The sequence below is a fragment of the Lepisosteus platostomus genome, chromosome 11 (assembly GCF_059453375.1).
Source record: "Lepisosteus platostomus isolate fLepPlt1 chromosome 11, fLepPlt1.hap1, whole genome shotgun sequence".
NCBI lineage: Eukaryota > Metazoa > Chordata > Actinopteri > Semionotiformes > Lepisosteidae > Lepisosteus > Lepisosteus platostomus.
Window position 1 is genome coordinate 36,399,196 of NC_142621.1, and position 18,921 is coordinate 36,418,116.

An 18,921-nucleotide genomic window follows, 5' to 3' on the forward strand; every position below is an offset into this window, starting at 1 on the left:
GGTATAGCCAGGTACTCACTCAATCAGTTTTTAAACACAGCCCAGGGTACAGACCAGCTATTGCTGATGAATACTGTAAAGTCAAAAGTGACAAGCATGTACCATTTACTGTAGAAACAGAGAGCCCCCTACTTACAGTACTTACTGTACTTCCTTTATTGTCCCACATGGGAACTTTGCTGTGCAGGCAGGTAAAAGACATAGCATAGTACACAATACAGTTAACACAGCATAAACTCATTTACAAATAAGAAACAGGCATGCATAAGATCACAAAAACAAGTTAGCAGCTTTAACTGATCCTCACAATTCAGAAAGACCAACAAAGAAGCTGGGTCACCAGTATGTGAAATAGATACAGAAGACAAATGCATGATGAAAAATAAATGCAGTGAAAAATATAATCAGTTGTCCAAATTAATCCGGTAAATAGCCTTGGGAATAAAGGATAACTTAGTCCTATTGCATTTACAGTAAATCTGTGTCCTGCAGGTTCGTTGGGCACACAGAACCCTACACCAAACTGTGCTGCAAAGGGTTCTGCATCGACATCCTGAAGAAGCTGTCCCGAACCATCAAATTCTCCTACGACCTCTACCTGGTCACCAATGGGAAACATGGCAAGAAAGTCCGTGGCATTTGGAATGGCATGATTGGAGAGGTGAGTGGGCACTTCCCTGCCAACCTCATGGCTGTGATGTCCTGTTTCTTTAAGAAATGTGCTCTCTCTTAGCTGTTGTATCCTTCACAGAAAGGCTGAAAATGATGCAGATACTACAATGCTACAAGAACGCTAAGCCCAGACATTAGTCTATTAGTCATATTTCCATGCCATTTGCGCTCATTTGATTAAAAGGCTGTCTTTTTTTCCAAACCCAAAAGTGTGCCTGAGTTTCCTAAATGAAGCATTATAGTGTTATTGAATGTTTTTAGGTTCAATATATGGTTGTTTTCTTCTGAAAGCTTTAGACGTTTCTTGTGATTACTTTTCTAAGATATAGCATTCCTTATGGCCTACATGCAAAAGTAAAGAAATACCCCGTTCAGAAGATCATAGGAATGTGATGGTGGGCAGATGGTGACTTTTGTATTTCTGAAACATTTTTCTAATACAGCTTCTAATTTTATCACAATTTACAGTACATTAGGACTTTATATTGTGTCTCAATAACATAGTAGTTACAATGATGTTACACATTGTTAAAACATAAACCATAACATATTTTAAACAGCCATTATTTAATCAAAAGAAAATCAGAAGAGTATGTCACAAATATCATGTTGCATGTTGTGTATCTGATGACATTTGCCATGCTTAATATATTTAAAAAATACAGCAAGCCAACACTGAAGGACCAAGTAAAATAACAGCAGTTAATTTAGAAAAGACATTCTTTTTTAACAATTAACAAATCCTGGAAGTGTGTATTTTTTTTGTAATTTGTAATGCAATGTAATCTTGTTTTCTTTTTTGTCGTTTAATGTTTTACAGATCTCAATAACATACACTAACATAATCCTCTAAGATTCTCATTAACGTTAAATTGACTAACTGTACTGTATGTCAGGAGGCTAGGCTTTTGATACAGTGGAATTCATGGTTGTTACAGACAGGTGTCCCAGATACAAACTGGGAGTATGCCTGAGGCACACCACATCCCAGCACAGTATGACCTATGCATGCCACAGTTATGCAGTGACTCAGATCATTTAGAAGAGGAAAATAGAACATGTCTCATATTAACATGAGACTGTTTTGATGATGTGATCCTCTAAAACTCACCCTTGGCAGTAGGCTGACCTTTTGGCATAGTGGAATTTATCAGTGTCAGAGGGTACTCTGTGTCTTGGGGACTGGGAGAATGTTGGGACAGTGATCTAATCCAATCTGGGGAAGAATCCCATTGATGGTAAACCATTGATAGGTGTACGATATGCTTCAGTCACAGCCAGTGAAGAAAAAAACTGACAAGCAAACAGCACTTCCGTATCTGTCACAATTTAAGTACTGTATAACATTTCATTAAGCATTAAGCAGATGCATGCAATACTGTATCTCAACAAAGTCAGGCATTTGCTTGAAAGGAAAATGTAAGAACATGTTTTGGTTCTGACGACTTGGTTGAGGGAAAGCAGCCTGACCAGAAGGCAGTCCAAACCCCAGTATAACATGAGCCACAGAGCTGCAGCACTGGTGAAGGGGTGGTGAGATGGAATATGCAAAATCCCATGAGCAGGTGATTGGTAGGAACTGGGACAGCGTTTATCTCCCATGCCTTCATTATGCACTCCGTTTACTCAGGAGTATCACACACACAGCATCACCAATCATGAACACCCTGCCATAACTGCCTGAGAAGAAGGAATTACTGTACTCTGAAAGGACTCATACTGATTTGTTTGCTTGACCTTTTCTACTACTTTAAAACAATCTTGAAGTCAGCAAAGGGAAGCCCTGAAGTGAGCAACCCTTACTATTCTGTGAGTCTAGTAGGAGAGGCTGATTGTAAAATGAACAGGTGGGCATAACAATAAGACAGAGTGAGCGCAGGTTTTTGTGTGAGCACAGGGGCACTGCAGAGAACCTCAGTGTATGCTTTCAATTTGCACTGAATTTTAATATTTCGCAAAGCAGGCAAGTCAATTAAGTTATCATGGACTGCTGCCTGCTGCTCCCGCTACAGTCTGAATACATACAGTATAGTAAATCCCCAAAGGTTTAGAATGACTGCTGAATATCTGGCTATAACATGAACCTTTGAAGCCATGAATGTACTGTAGCTGTAGAATATGGTGATCTGGTTGTTTCAGTTTATACTGTCCTGTATATACACAATGTTGGTAAAAATACTTTTAAAATGTTGTCCATTACCATTGCTTATACAAATTATTGGTATAAGGGGTTACCTTTTTTTCTAATCACAATTAAGACATGGGGGGGGGGTATTTTTAAGAGGTAATGTGATATTTTAAATATTAATTAATTACATAAAATAAATTAATTAGTGAATCAATATACTGCATAGATCACTGAACCAATTTATTTTTAAAGGTTTTATAAAAACATTTTTTGCAAAAGAAATCCCTTACACTGGTATCTTGTGACTGCAATACCCTTAAATCATGAGATGTGCAACAAGTGACCGATATACTGTACATTATTATTCAAACTTTACAGATTAGGTAAGCTTCGCCTTTAAGGTTAACTTAAGACAGTAAAAATGTAACAAAATAAAGCTTCCATGAAGGAAGAGTGAGGGACTCTTATAAATTAATGAGGTGAGAGAATAGAGAAGAGCTTTGAAGTTGGAACAGAAGACAGTAAACTGTACGTCCTTGTAAACAATCTGCACCATCAAATTAATACATTTTTCCAGGTCTGTTACAATGGGGGTTAGTACATTCAATCTAATGCTGCGTTCCTTGGCAGTGCAAGACACAGAGGCACAATTCAGCTCAATGAGCCGTTCAATGTAGGGTGACAGACCAAGGCGCAATGCAGTACCAGTGCTAAATCTGTCTATGTAGATGCACGGCAATAAGAGATAGAAAAATAATACGATTTGTGACATTTATTGAAAAAAAAGTCTTCTTGTCTGTGGGACTTTTTCAATCACACTAACAGATGCCTTCTGTCTGGGTTTATAAGTTAGATATTCAGCTGCTATTTAAAATCACTGAATGTACAAGCAGCAAAGATATGAGTTCAAAATAGTAAAAGTCCAGTCCTTAGTATACTACATATACTGCATTGTATTCACAAATAAGTAAAATGATGGAAGTTTCCAATACTTGCTTGTCTGTGGTAGTTTTCACCCTTCATCATCACCATCTGCTTCAGACCTTATTATTATTATTATTATTATTATTATTATTATTATTATTATTATTATTATTGAAAAGGGATGTCTCCTTGTTTTCAGGATAAACTGGCACAACAACCTAATGTACTGTACTTATCCTCACACGTCACATCATATGCAGTTATTTGCCACTCTAAATGCAATCTCAAACCCAGTGCCTTATCCCATACTACTTGACACTTGTCCCCTCCCTTTGCCATTTCTGTGAAGAAATGGGTACTGTAAATATACTCCAGGAATTACAAAAACAACACTAATGAATGCAGGACATAGAATTCTAGACATACGTAAGGGTAGACCAAGACAGTACATTTTTTTTCATAAACATGAGTGCAGTTCATAAAATGCAGTTCTTGCGAATCACAAAATCACTTTGTTTCAGTTGCATCTGCTTCAAATTGCTTAATCGATGTAGATTACTTCCTAAATTGATGGGCACTGCTTAAACGATGTTCAGGGTCTAATCTAGCTGGTGATTTAAAGGATGCACTTGATCCAAGAAACAGTACCAATAAAACATTTAGATGCTTAAAGTGGAATTGCAACGCTATTTTTATATTTTGGGGTTAGAAAGAATCAGCATTGATGAGTGCATTTCAAACCACAATAAAAGTGAAATGTACACAGTAACTTGTAAAACCTACAATTTACATCACAAAATAGACAAAATTTCTTTGTCATGTTCTGCGATTCTGAACAAGACAACAAAACTTCCTGTGCCATGATGCAGCTTTATTACATTGTAAATAAGCAGGATTGTGTATACCTCACTTTTAATCCAATAGAAATATTGCTCTCGATTTTGAGATGGTTTTGCCAACAAATACTACTTGTGAACTCTGCATGCAGATCACATTGGATTCTGCTGTGAAATTTCTGCTGCACAACCTGTACTTACTTGCGTGTGCATCACATTATGCTAGTCATTATGGAAACTAGTGAGCAGGAAGGGTCGCATCATGTCGCAATTCGTGGAAACTTGAATGCATGTTTGCAACAACATGGCGATTTACAGTACCTTCACAAAGCTCATGGATTTGTGCTTAATTTAAAATTTGTACATTTTTTTCAGTAGCATCAATTAATTTATTTTATTACCAAGGTTTAAAAAACAATCTGAGAGCTTGGGACTGCAGTTCCCCTTTAACTTTTCCAGTTAATTGAAATCTTTGACCAGAAAAGTAGTTGTGCATGTATGGGTTTGTGATTTGAGAAGGTTTTGCTGTTCTCTGGGCCTACTTTTCTAATACTGTAATGAGAAAACACAGAGATGAAGATCTTATTTGTAAATTATATTCCTATATCTGTAGGTTTTCTACAAGCGGGCAGACATGGCAATTGGTTCCCTTACCATTAATGAGGAAAGATCAGAGATCATTGATTTCTCTGTGCCCTTTGTTGAGACTGGAATCAGTGTGATGGTGGCCAGGAGCAATGGCACAGTGTCACCCTCTGCCTTTTTAGGTAAGATTCACTCTTTTAACCATCCATTATCAGAACCTTTCTTATCCTGGTGAGCGTCATGGCAAGCAACAACCTATTGTGGAAGCAAAGGGAGCAATGCATGACTGAGAAAACACAGCTGCTGTCTGCCTGGAGGTGGACCAGGCCACGCCATATACAATAGCTAGCATGTCTTTGTGGGCTGGGAGAAAACTCTTGAGAAACACTGAGAGGACATGCAAGCACCACACAGACAGGTGTTGTACAGCACAAAAATCATTTTGTTGTGCCTTTTCAGGACTCGCCATCTCAAACAGATTTTAAAACGGGGCACAATTAGTGTACAATACAATTATATCTGTTAATTCGCTGAACTCAGAACTGGTGGTTTGTGGATTCAGGTCCTTACTGCAGATACTGCTGTTGTACCTTGAGTAAGTTACTTTACCCCAGTTGCAGCAGTCCACCCAGCCATTTAAATGGCATGTTAATGAAATTCACTTAACATACTGCACGATATACCGTAGCAGTGCCTGCAGCTGGTTAATGATGTCTTTTACCATGCAATTGCAAATGCATATTTTAAATGTTCTGTTTTAAGATGCAAAGTGACACCAGAATAATTTGAACTTTTTTGAGTGCAGGAAATGGAGGAGTCTTAAACACTGCTTGCTGCAAACAGGGTAGCAAGATTACCCTGGTAGCATCCAATTAGTCTTATCACTCTCCTTACTTTCAACTGCCATCATTACAGTGGTTAGGAATTATTGCAATGAAACACATGCAACAATTGTTTGTTGGCAACATACCTTGCTTGTGGAACTTTGAACCCTTATTTTTGCTGTAATTGCAAAGTAAAATTGTATATCACTGTACATCACCTTTGGGAAAAATGTATGAGAAAAGTAGCCAATAAATGAATAATTGTTGTCATCAGCATCTTCAAAATCAGTGCTATATTAAAACTAAAGCTCAGAAAATGCTACAGTAAGGTATCATAAAGTACAACATTCCAAACATAGAATATATCTCCCTTTTCAGCATTTTCATTAGATATTAACTAACATTTAATTTAGTAATGACTTTGTTTCAAGAAAACCCTTGTGAACATGGGAGAACATGCAAACTCCGTTCATACTGTAAGTGCCTCAGCCCGGAATCAAACCAAGGGAACAAGAGTTTTGAGGCAGTAAAGCTAACGGGCAAATATCTTGCACATTAACAGGTTGCATAAAAATACTACAAAAAGCAACTTAAACTTTTATTTTGCGAATTCTACTTAGATATCTTCAGCTGAGAGCCAAGGTCATCCAATGATATATTTGCTTTTTCCCTCCCCACTAGAGCCATATAGTCCAGCAGTCTGGGTAATGATGTTTGTCATGTGCCTCACTGTGGTCGCCATAACAGTCTTCGTCTTTGAGTACTTCAGTCCAGTTGGTTACAACCGCAGTCTCGTCAGTGCGAAAGGTAAGGATCGTGTGCTTGTCTGCAATACACTGGGCTTGCACACGGAACACCTAGAAAAGAATGCAAGCCTTGAGGTTCAGAAAGACAGCACCTTTATTTAATAACTTGTAGATGTAAAACAATGAAACCCAAAGTGAAAAGCAAGTCAGCAGCACTTTCTTATTTAATCCAGGAATTCCAAAACCCTGCTGTGCCTGCTGTACCTCTGTGTTTAATTAATGCTTGTGACTTCACAAAGCTGACATTGACTCTGTGCTAAACTTTTTTACAGACAGAAATTCAAAGAAAACCCTGCAAATCTGTAACAAGTGATAGATAAGTCATTACAGCAACAACAGCTCTGCTCACTTGAGTTGTTTGTGCTGTTTTCTCCCAACAACGGTATCAGTGTTTGTGCCATTTATTTATTTACTAAGGTGGGAGCAGAGGCTATTAATTTTATGTTCCTCCCAATTCAGCAGTCTTCAATCTCTAAATGGGCTTGATTGCTAGAAAATGCACTGGCCTTTACAAAAACGTCTAATTTAAACGTGAAGGTCATACACAGGTGATCAGCACATAGATAAGTCATTCCATGTCCAAATCCCTACCATACATAAAGAAGATTGCACATTTTAATATAAAGATCTTCTAGTTGTTGTTAAATGTGGGATAATCTTCTACAGTAAATCATAATAATTCCCAATGTTATTTCTCAAAAGCTGTACACACTATATCATACATATCATAATCATTCTTTTATTAAATTTTGTCTCATGCATCCCTCCTCCAGCCACCCTTTCAGCTTCCCCCTGGTTAATTCACTCTCAATGGGAGCCCCAGACTCCTCATCCTACAGTCAGGGGGGTTAAGTCAAATCTCATTGTACTGTACCTAATTGCTCAATATACACTACCTAAACAGATTAATCTAATTCTTTTCATTAGATGTGTGTCATTATTCCCATAAACCCAGTTGCTTTTAATGATAATGATAATAATGATAATGTTAATAATGTTATCAACAATGTTGATAATGTTTTAGGATGTGATAGTGTATTTATTTGTTAAGATGTGTAGCTGGATTACAGGTGTCTGGGATTAGGGTCAAGTCATCTTTAATTGAACCACATTCTTCATCAAAGGTCCCACCCTCACTCTTCTAAACCTTCACAAAGTTTCCCCTTTGTTCTGCAGAGCCCGGTGGTCCCACTTTCACTATCGGGAAGTCGGTGTGGTTGCTGTGGGGCATTGTCTTCAACAACTCTGTCCCCATTGAGAACCCCAAGGGCACAACCAGCAAGATCATGGTACTAGTGTGGGCGTTCTTCGCTGTCATCTTCCTGGCCAGCTACACTGCCAACCTGGCTGCCTTCATGATCCAGGAGCAGTACATCGACACTGTCTCTGGGCTAAGTGACAAGAAGGTAGGAGATCACTTCTGACACACAAAGGAACACTGACCATAAACATGCATTTCTTTTATACCATTCTTTATTTTATACAGTGTATTTCAGGTGCAGTATCTCAAAGGACTTAAAAATCATCCATCAACCCGTCCATTTCCTAATTACTTTTTTTTAATTCAGGGTCATGGAGGAGCCGGAGCCTTTGCAAGCAATGGACATAAGGCAGGGTACACCCTGGAAGGCACGCCAGTCCATCTAAGGGCGACACAAAGATACAAACACACAACACCAGTGTCAGTTTTCCAAGAAATCTGTTTTTGGACTGTGGGATGAAACCTATGCAAAGAAGCAGAAAACTTTCAAACTCCATGCAGATAGCACCCCTGGTTCAGAATTGAACCCTGGGCCCCAATGCTGGGATTAACTGGTTGCTGGGAAAATTTGCCCTAGTGCAAGTTTGTGTTTGTGTGTGACTGCCTTGTGGTGGACTGGGCATACCATGCCTTACACCTGTTGCTTGCTGAAATAGGCTCCGGCTCCACAGCAACTGTGAATTGAAATAAGCAGTTCGAAATGGGTGGGTAATCAAATAAATGGATGGTAACTCCTATAAATATCACATTCTTATATTAGATAATTCCAAAACTATAAATGAATGTAAAAAAAATGGCATTTCTCCACAAAAACTCTTTATTTTCTTTTAAGTGACATTATCTTTTGTTTTCCTGGAGTTTTGCTTTTGAGGGAGTTTTTATTTGAATGAAAGCATTTAACAATAACTCAACCACTACCTTAATTTTGAACTTCATCAATGGAAGTTAAGTGGAAATACAATTTTGCAATGACCTTGGCTCTTTGTGTTTCCTGTAAATTTAAAAGAACTAGTGAAATAAAATTTAAATAATACTTTATAGAATGAATTCTGTGAATTTAGGAATAATTGTATTTAAAATTAAGAGCAGATGAAAGCAGGGCTCTAAATCCCATCTTCATTACACAGCTAAAGGTGATCTAATTAGAGAATAAGACAGATAAGAAGTGCTGTCTTTTAAGACTAGAACTGAGAAAAAGTCCTCCACACTTTTGCATTGGGACTTTCAGATATTAGAGTTTTTTTAATAAAAATTCAGTGTCCACCGTGATTTGTAATCTCCAGAGCTATACTCTAATTCCACTCTCCTTATCTATTTGCTCATTATGCTCTGCATAACTCTTTCCTATGCACTACAAAGGCTTTCCCGAATGTCAAGGTTTATTACGAGGGATTCTAAAACAAGAATCTACCTTAACCAGCATTAGATAAGTCTTAATGCATTGTGTCTTTCTCACTTTTAAAAAAGAAAAGAAAAGCTATTCATGGTCATATAAATTTAATACGAAACAAGTTTCTGAAATTCATGGCAGGAGTACAGAGGATCTTTCATACACTTGTTAGTGTTTTTATCCCAAGAGCAAGAGCCGCTGTGCACTCTATGTAGAGTATAGTGTTTCTTAAATTATAGCTATTACAATTTGTACCAGCTGGAGTATATCCAAAAACATGTACATATTTAAACCTGATAAAACCAGCAATTGATAGTATGAAGATCTGTAGCTGGTCTAACACAAATGGATTTCATCCATTATTAGAGAGCTCCATATTCTTGGTTAGGGTTGCAGCAACCTGGAGTTTATCCCAGAGCCGTTGGGTGCAAGGGGGAGCTACTGTATATGGGCAATCTTTAATTCTGATCCTGAGGGGTTAAGGTTATCATTCCATCTCGGCTCTTGATTGACTTAATCAGGGTGTTATTAGATTATAGATGAAGAAAGGGGATGTTATTAGACAACTTTTCCCAGTACTTCAGGTTCTGCTGCTGTAAAGAGTCTGCTGACACAGTAGCCCTCCTGTACAGGAACTATAGTTGACTGGACACCCTGGAGGGGACAGAAGTCCATCAAAGGGAATACGCACACACAATTTGGAGATACCAGTTAATGTAGTCAGCATGTTTTCATGAGATGGGGGAAACTGGAGCACCCAAAAAGCACGCATACTCCCTACAGAAGACACCCTAACCAGAATTGAACCCAGAACCTAAGAGCTCATAGGCAGTAACACTAGCCACTATACCACCATATGAAACAAATTAATTTTTTAATTAGGTTTTTGCAAGATACTGTTGATGAAAGATTTGCTTAGCATAGAAGAAAGTGCAGGCCTAATCTTCGACTTTTATTCTTTGGGGATTGGAATATATAAAGACAAATCCTGATCAAAGATAACCAGCGCAAGCAACAAATGTGTTTACATTAATTTATTTCAATACTTTGCCTCATTGTGGTTAAGCATGTCTATCCATGCTTTACTGTTATTTCAGTATTCACTGAGTTTTACTACACTTGACCCACGCAAGACCAGAGGTCACATATATGAGGTCAAGACTGCACTGAGTACTTTATAACATTAATTTATACAGGAAATAGGGAAAGGTGGTAGGAAGACTTAAGAAACAAAAGGCTAATTAAATAATTTATATTCCTGTCCAGTTTTTGCATCATTTCTGCCCTTTCACTTTCTAATTTGCACCCATGATGAGATGACTGCAGATTTTGCTATTCTTTTACAACTGCTGAATTCCCAATACAGAAATCCATTGCCCAGGTTGAACAGTAGCCTCTGGGATGCACCTGTGAATCCTTTAACAAGTTAATGTAAATGCCCAAACTGTGAACTCCAAAGGCTGCAGAAGGTGAGACTACCTGGGGCTTTGAGTGTGGCACTGAACGTGCCTTGTTGGCTTTGTTGCGAACACTGATCTTCACAGCCCAGCTGGTGCAGTGGTTGATTTGCCTTCTCTTGCCTCTCTTTCACAGTTCCAGAAGCCTCAGGAGCAGTATCCCCCCTTCCGCTTTGGCACGGTCCCGAACGGCAGCACGGAGAGAAACATACGGAGCAACTATCCTGACATGCACACCCACATGATCAAATATAACCAGCGCGGAGTGGAGGACGCACTCAACAGCCTCAAAACAGGGTATCTTCTGTTTACCTGTAGTCTCCACTCCTGGCGTCATGGCCCAGCAGACTCTTGATTAATAATTGATTTGCCTGACGTCTTTGTCCAAGGTGACTTAGTTAATCATTCAATTCCATTAAGTGTAATGCAACATCAGATACTCACGGGTTTCGCAGGTAAATACTGTATGTTCAACAGTCAAATGTTAAGTAGAGAGGATTACCAAACTTTCAGTGTCCTAGTGCAGTTGTTTAAACAGCTAAATGTAATATTTACTCTTATGGTATTTTTTTAACATTTTACATATCATTATAACAGCACCAAGCCCTTAGTATTTTTTTAATGCCTTCTGGTGTACAGATAGATATGATTCAGTAATTTGGTTACTACATTATGCTAACCTGGAGGCAAACACAAGAACATACAGTATACTGTATGTTGGTCTTTCAGTAACATTGAAAGAAATTGGTTTATTTGCTAATGGGATCTTTACCGTGCCAGTTACACTGTACACAACTATTCAAACAGAATCAGAATTGTCAGTGCCTTCCAAAGCACCATTTCAAGTTGACCATTTTATTTTTAAGATTTCTGTTGAGCAGCAAGTTAATTAATTGCATTTATGTAGAGCTATTTATCTGATACAACGTGCTTTATATACTTCATCTATATGGTGATGTACAGCAGCCATTTCAGTAGTTTGGTCAAATTCTAATTACAACGAAACAAGCTGATGAATATATGTTCGCCTTACTTGCTGTATCCAGGCTGCAGTTAAATTTCATGGAGGCCTCTCATATACAGTAATAGGCTCCGTGACAAATCCCCCTGGAGGGACCAGGGATTAACACAGCACCTATCTGCTGTTGTCACAGTTGTGATAAACATGTTCTCAATTTAATTCAAGGACCCCGGTTGTTCCAGCTATACCGATATTGTATGCAGCATTTAAAGAAATGGATCACACAAGATTCCCCAGTTACTACTTCAATAATTAATTATGTAATTACTAGTAATTATGACAAAATAATTATGATGAATTTAAAGTGATAAGCTACTTAATACTCTATAGTCTGGTGCTAACTCGCCTGGCTGAGGAAATGACAGCCCTGGTTGACAGCCAGTGCTATCTAAACCCCTTAACATATGAGGAATAAAGCAGGGAGGCAGCTGCAAGGGTGAAGTTGGGGTGGTGGGAGGGGAGCTGGAAAAAATAAAGCTGGGTTACGGACATGTGGTAAAAGAGGAAGGAGAGATGAAGTGCAAGAAATTTACTCAAGACACCGAAGATAACATTCTCACTCACTCATCACAACACTGCAATGGATTCTTTCATAAACAAATAATAAGAACCTTGGTTTAACAGCTCACCTAAAAGATAGTATCACATATAACGTAGTGTTTCCAATTAACATTCTGGGGAATTTGTTGGAAAATTCTGGTCCAGACAGAGGAGCACCACCTACTGTTCCACTTACAAGAACAACCTAGTTTTTCTTGGAAAGTTTAGCATGTACCTACAGTACATACTGTAGTTAACATGGTCAATATAAATTGAAGCCAAACAGCCAAATAGAAATGTATATCAGTAAGGTTATGAGGTACAGTATGTGCAACAAGAAGTGAAATAAATCCACAATGTACAGTAGATTGTGTGAAACACCTCATGAAAGCAAAGTCACCCTTTAATACAACGTTTTCTCCTGCAGCTTGTACTGTAGGTCCAGAAGACTTCACAGACTCACAAAATCTTAGTCAGCCAGAGTCTTGATCTTTTCATATAAAACTGTACAGTTCCATTACACTGATCTACACTACAAATGCTAATCACTACTCACTATAGTGTTGGAAAGTGCATTCAAAATTGAAAACAGACACACTGCTCTACACAATGGTTTGTTGGAGCATAGAGCAAGCTACAGCCATATTGCTGAAGCTGAATTACCCTGGCTTTTTTAAAGAGTCATGTTAATGAGATCCTTAGATCAATTAGCTCCTAGCAACCAAATGAGCCAAATTTAATTAATGGGCCACAAGTGGTAATAGATGGGCCGAATGGCTTTATCATTTTTGTAACCTTTCTTATGTTCTTATCACAAGTTCTTCAAAGATCATGCTACAAGAAAAGAGTAAAAGAGGCCTTTTGTAGGTTCTGTTTAAAACTGTGAAGAGACATCGAGCTAACAGGAACTGATGTCTTTGCTTTCAGTCATGGTGATCGTTGTATTACAGGAAGCTGGATGCCTTTATTTATGATGCCGCTGTCCTGAACTACATGGCGGGGAAGGACGAGGGCTGCAAGCTGGTGACGATTGGGAGTGGGAAAGTGTTTGCTACCACCGGCTATGGCATCGCTCTGCAGAAGGACTCCAGGTGGAAGCGACCAATCGACCTGGCTCTTCTCCAGTTCCTGGGGGATGGTAAATCAATACTAGAAAAGCATCAGCCTGCTCTCCTGGCAGTAACTGAGTCCTTTACAGAGACAACATTAAACAGCCTGTCTCTTCTTCTTTGCATCTCATTTACACAACTCTTACACAAGACAAGAATTCTTTATATTTTCTCTGACAAGATCCCCAACCTTTTGCTTGACCTGCAGTATTTGTGCTTATTTGTCATACAGTATGTATGATGCAGTTACTGCTGGGCTGGCAAACTAGGATATAAATCAAGAGGACTTTGTTCTTGTAATTCAGTTCACATGGATGGATTCATAGTTGTGTGAAACCAAGAGAAGAAAAACAAATTTCTGTCCTGAAGCATATGTGGCCTTCACAACAGTGTTTAAATAATATTTAAAGCTCATTGTTTGTCCTAATGACATGCTTTACCCTGCATAATTCAGCAGGTAGCAGTCTTATGACAGCAGTGAGAGTCCTGAGGTTACTGATAGGAAAACAATCCGAGACACAGAAATCCTGGTAAATAAGAAAATAAGGAAAAAAACTGTCTCTATATCCGTCTTATGAATACCAAGAGATAAGAGCAAACAAATCCATTTATACACGACATTGCAAAATATGAGAAAGCGGCAGCTTCCAAATTAGGTGAGATACCTATCTTCTGGTTCTAATGCAGAAAGTCCCAATATACATTTCCCAGCACTTGGTCTCCAAATTTTTGAGTAGCAAAAGATGAATTAACTGCACTTGCGTCCTTTTTGACTTAAGTGTTTACCTCACAGTGTACATTGCTGTTGCACAATATGAGCCGTACCGATTTTTATTGGAAGTGGTATTGAAAGTAGTGAATGTGAGTCAAAGGACAGTAGTGTTACCCAGGGCATTAAAACAGAAGTGAAATAATGTAGTAAAATAGGCAAACAAGCAGTTACAATTGAACACTAAGAGTACATTACTAGGTCATTTCTATATCCAAACCACATCAGGACAGGGCTTATCTTGGTTTGCACGATGTTTCATGGATGAGATAGTATGTAGAAAAGGCCCTGAGCTTATATAAGGATATAAGGAAAATGTTCACATAAATATAGATGAGTCAACCATTTAATATAATACTCTAAGTTGGCTGTTTAGAAATACAAAGAAAACTGTTTTTCAGTTAACTGATACAGTAGGTAGGAATCAAATGCTATGACAGGGTTCTCAAATAGAGAGGTTTTTCTAAACAGGCAATTATGTTGTACCTGTACTGTACCTGACTTTATTAAAAATTCTGCAACATTACAAATGTACAAATGCTGATAATGGATCCTTTGAATCATTTTCATAGTGTGTCTGAAAGTATAAAATTCCACACAGCAAAAATAACTTGATGAAGCTAGTTTAGGAGAGAAGGTCACACATACTGTATAGTATCAGTACAGTTTTTCCATCTTTGTCTTTGTCCCATGGGTGCATTTATTTTATTGCTCATTTTATTTGGCTGATGCTCTTATCCAAAGTGACGTACATGTGAAGCCATTTGTACCACTAGGTCGTTTTGCTAAAGCAATCTGAGTAATTGATGATGATAAATGTCTTTGAATGCAGTGATGCAGTCCTCCATTGAGTAATGCCTCCGTGCACGCTCCCCTTAGGTGACACCCAAAGGCTGGAGACGGTGTGGCTGTCTGGAATCTGCCAAAATGAGAAGAATGAGGTGATGAGCAGTAAGCTGGACATCGACAACATGGCAGGAGTCTTCTACATGCTACTGGTAGCCATGGGTCTCAGCTTGCTGGTGTTTGCCTGGGAGCATTTGCTGTACTGGAAACTGAGACACACCGTGCGCAAGTCAGACCGCCTTGACTTCCTGTTAGCCATCAGCAGGGCAAGTACCGCATATCCTCTACATTGTTATTACTAGTAGTAGTAGAAAGAGCAGTAATAGTATCTGTAAACAGTTGTAAAACCAGGCTTTTCAAAATTAACTACAGAATATTTACTTAATAGTGCGCAGATGTTTTTAGATAGTAGGGTACAATGAGGAAGTGCAATAAGTGGAAGGCAAAAATAACACAAAACACAAAAAGCAGAGGGAGCACAGCAGAGCAAAAAAAGCAATCAATAGTTGTGGGGCTGAAATAGTCCATAAAGTCAAGTGGAGTCTTGAGGAGGCATCTTTTCATCTCTCACTCTTCCATCTAGGACTTAAAAAATATTCAGAGATAAGCCACAGCATTAATTAAGGCTTATCTCACAATTCCACAACAGTCAAATTCACTCCTGGTGCAGGAGGCGCCTACTGGTTTTCATTCATTCTGAAGCCATGATAGCTTAATTGAGTCAGTCTTTGGTTTAATTGATCTAGATGAGTGCTTTGGTGAAATAGTTAAATGTTTGTAGAGCATTTTCTATTAAGAGTCCATTACTGTCCATCTTCTGCGCAGGAAAAAAAAGAAGAAATCTATTAATGTTTCAAACTGGAGCTATACCAAACAGTTTACCCAACTATTTTTTTAAAGTAATGTAATTGATTAAATAAAAAATTAGAAAAGGTATTAACAAAAAAATTATCCACAGTTTGAAATGTTTTGCCTCTTATTGCTGTTTCATTGCAGGGCATATACAGCTGCTTCAGTGGTGTGGAGGAGTCTGACAGGTCCATTAATATTCAGAGCCCAGATGTAACCACCAACTATGCCCAAGCCAATATGCTGAAAATGCTTCAAACAGCCAAAGACATTGTCTCCTCTGCCAAGGTGGAAAACTCTCTAGAGAATGCCACCAAGACCATTGAGAATTGGACCAGACGCAGTGAACACATCAAGGGGGGCATCCCCACCCGGATTCCCCAAGTAGCCACGTCTGATACATCTGTGGGCATTGGCCGCCACCCTTACATCTCGAGCATTACAGACAACCACTCCCCTTTCTCCCAGCGGGCTCTCACCCCCACGCTCACGGTACACTACGCAGAGAATGCCAGCCAGCCACTGCTAGAGAAGCAGAGAGGCATGGCACGACCCACTCCTGTCAGGTACACCCTGCCGGCTCGAGGCAGCCACCTCTATGACAAGATGCTGCCCATCTCCAGCCTCAGCAGCCCCCATATAGCCATGAGAGATCCTCCCTCTGCTACCAACCCTCACCACAGCAACAGGCTGTATGTGGAGAACCAGCTCCGGCATCCCAGCTCTCCTTTTGTCCCTTATAGGGAGCTACAGGTGCCAGATATTTACGTGGAACACAAGGACCCTGTTTGTCGAAAGCTGTGTCCAGATGGATTGGCGCGGAAGAAGTCCCACAGTTACCTGGTGGAGTCTCCCGAGCCCAGGCACAGGCATGAATTTGAAGCGCCACCGACATGTTTTGCTGAACTCAGGGCTAACCACCTCATGGAGAACCATGTCCCAGCTGTTTCCTGCATGAACAACCACTACCCCAGAGTCAAACCCACCTGCAACTCCTGCATCAAACCATACGTGGAGCCAGAGCCGGAGGACCTCCCCCTCTTGGGAAAGGAGAAGCTCAACCGCCGGGCTTCTTTCATCAAGGCCACCTGGGGTAGCGAAAAGATCAGGCCTTTGGATGAAAAGCCCTCCACCTCCTCTTCTACCAGAATAGACATGCCAGACTTGTTTCCCCGTGTAGTGGCACACCCCAAATCTAAGCTGTATAGCACTACAGGGAACAGTTTATGTTACCCTGTGGCAGTAGAGCGTGCTTACCAGTACCCTGGACCCATCAACCCATACAAAGCACAGAAGCTGAAGTACTCACAGTCCACCCGGCTGCCCTCTTACAGGGAGGCTGTCCTGCAGAACGCTGCTGCCCTGCGGAGATCCTCCACAGTGGTCCACAGACACTACTCCACCTACCTGAATTCATACACTGATTTACCAGTGTACATGGGGCCTCTAGCACAGGGCCCTGCTCAATTTTATGAGCACTCCAAGGAGATGTGCGACATATTCCCTTGTGTTGGCCATTGCCCAGAAGAGAATGCCCTGGTTCCTAGGTGCAGTGACCGGCAGATAGTCTACCAGGACAATATTTACGGAGGATATGGAGGCAGCAGCCGGGTGCGAGAGGAAGTCCACGTGCCTGGAGTGAGCAGGAGAGACAGAAGGCAGGTACTCGTGGCTCGAAGAGTGAACAGTCCATATGTGCCAAAGCCCTGGACAAGGATATCCAGCCTGGAATCAGAGGTCTGAACCCACATTTCACTGCCAGACTACATACTCTCCTAAATGGGTTGCTAAGGGATAACTGCCCTCCTTAAAATTGACAGCAACCACACATCCCTGATGTGGCAATGGCAGTGTGGCTGGCAATATGGGTTACAATGATGCAACAAGACATTCACAAAAGTAAACGTTTTGTTGGACACTTGCTGTAGTGTTTGGCAGAGTGCCGCAACTGGGACAATGACACTTAATTCAATTTAACAGTGTTGAATAGTTCTAAATATCTTTCAATTCAATGCATTGTTATTATTTATAACACGCATCTTGCTGTTTGGCACCCAGTTACATCAGCTGGATTTACAAGCACTGATGAGCAGTGTGTCTTCACAGAGGGCTTCTGAACAAAGCGTGTCCTGAGGAGTTACATTCTCTTTGCTTCTTTTATGCTTCAGTTTTCTTTTTGTAAAAAAAATCATTTTAGAATTTACCAACCAAAATGGATATGAAAACTGAATTTTGTAATCATAATAAAGAAATGTCTTCCAAGAATTTTGTAATTGCAGGGCTTGGGCAGAGGGGAATGTGAGCTGGAGGTTGATTTGAAGGAAGATCATGGCAAATTACTTTTATTTAAAGGGCAAATGGAAAATGATTCTTATTCAGTGTCTGTACTTCTGAGGTTCTTCCACAGTTTAATAAATTGTTAAGCCTTCTTCAAGGGCCTTTTCGAATTCTTGCTGCTCATATTTTTATATGGGTTAGAAGGTGAAAAAAGCCACACATCATAAAGTCACAGTCCTTCAAGGGGGACACTAATTCAAATGTAATTTCAGGAACACGAGGATCAGAATCTTATTCTTGATTCACCATCTCTGGTGAAGTTAAAAGAAAATCATTAAAACAAAAACCTTAATGATTTTTTTAGGTCATTGAAGATAATTTCCTTTTGCATACAGACACAAATAATGAAAAATGAAATGTAGAATTAAGCTGTTTATACACAGTATTGGCAAAATTGAAACATCTTCTCTCAATAATCATGTGATTATGAGACATATGTCACATTTTGAAGATATGAACTGAGATTAAGCAGGATTCCTAAGAAATTCCCAAGTGAAAGGAAGTGTCCTTACAAGTCTTTTCTGTTTTGGATACTATTCAGTCCTGTTTAAAATGAGCTCCATTTGT

The 18,921-nt window shown here is 39.5% G+C and overlaps 1 protein-coding gene across 2 annotated transcripts in view; it reads left to right on the plus strand.

The window, feature by feature from the left end:
* Window positions 1–18,451, plus strand: part of grin2cb (glutamate receptor, ionotropic, N-methyl D-aspartate 2Cb) — an 89,909-nt gene extending 71,458 nt beyond the window's left edge. For both annotated transcript variants that reach the window (XM_088599433.1, XM_088599434.1), the window contains 8 exons: window positions 493–661; window positions 5,174–5,327; window positions 6,651–6,776; window positions 7,952–8,181; window positions 11,020–11,180; window positions 13,395–13,582; window positions 15,202–15,434; window positions 16,165–18,451. In XM_088599433.1, the coding sequence (XP_088455559.1) occupies window positions 493–661; window positions 5,174–5,327; window positions 6,651–6,776; window positions 7,952–8,181; window positions 11,020–11,180; window positions 13,395–13,582; window positions 15,202–15,434; window positions 16,165–17,760 (2,857 nt within the window). In that variant the 3' untranslated portion in view covers window positions 17,761–18,451. The remainder of the gene's footprint in view (window positions 1–492; window positions 662–5,173; window positions 5,328–6,650; window positions 6,777–7,951; window positions 8,182–11,019; window positions 11,181–13,394; window positions 13,583–15,201; window positions 15,435–16,164) is intronic.
* The last annotated feature ends 470 nt before the right edge of the window (window positions 18,452–18,921 follow it).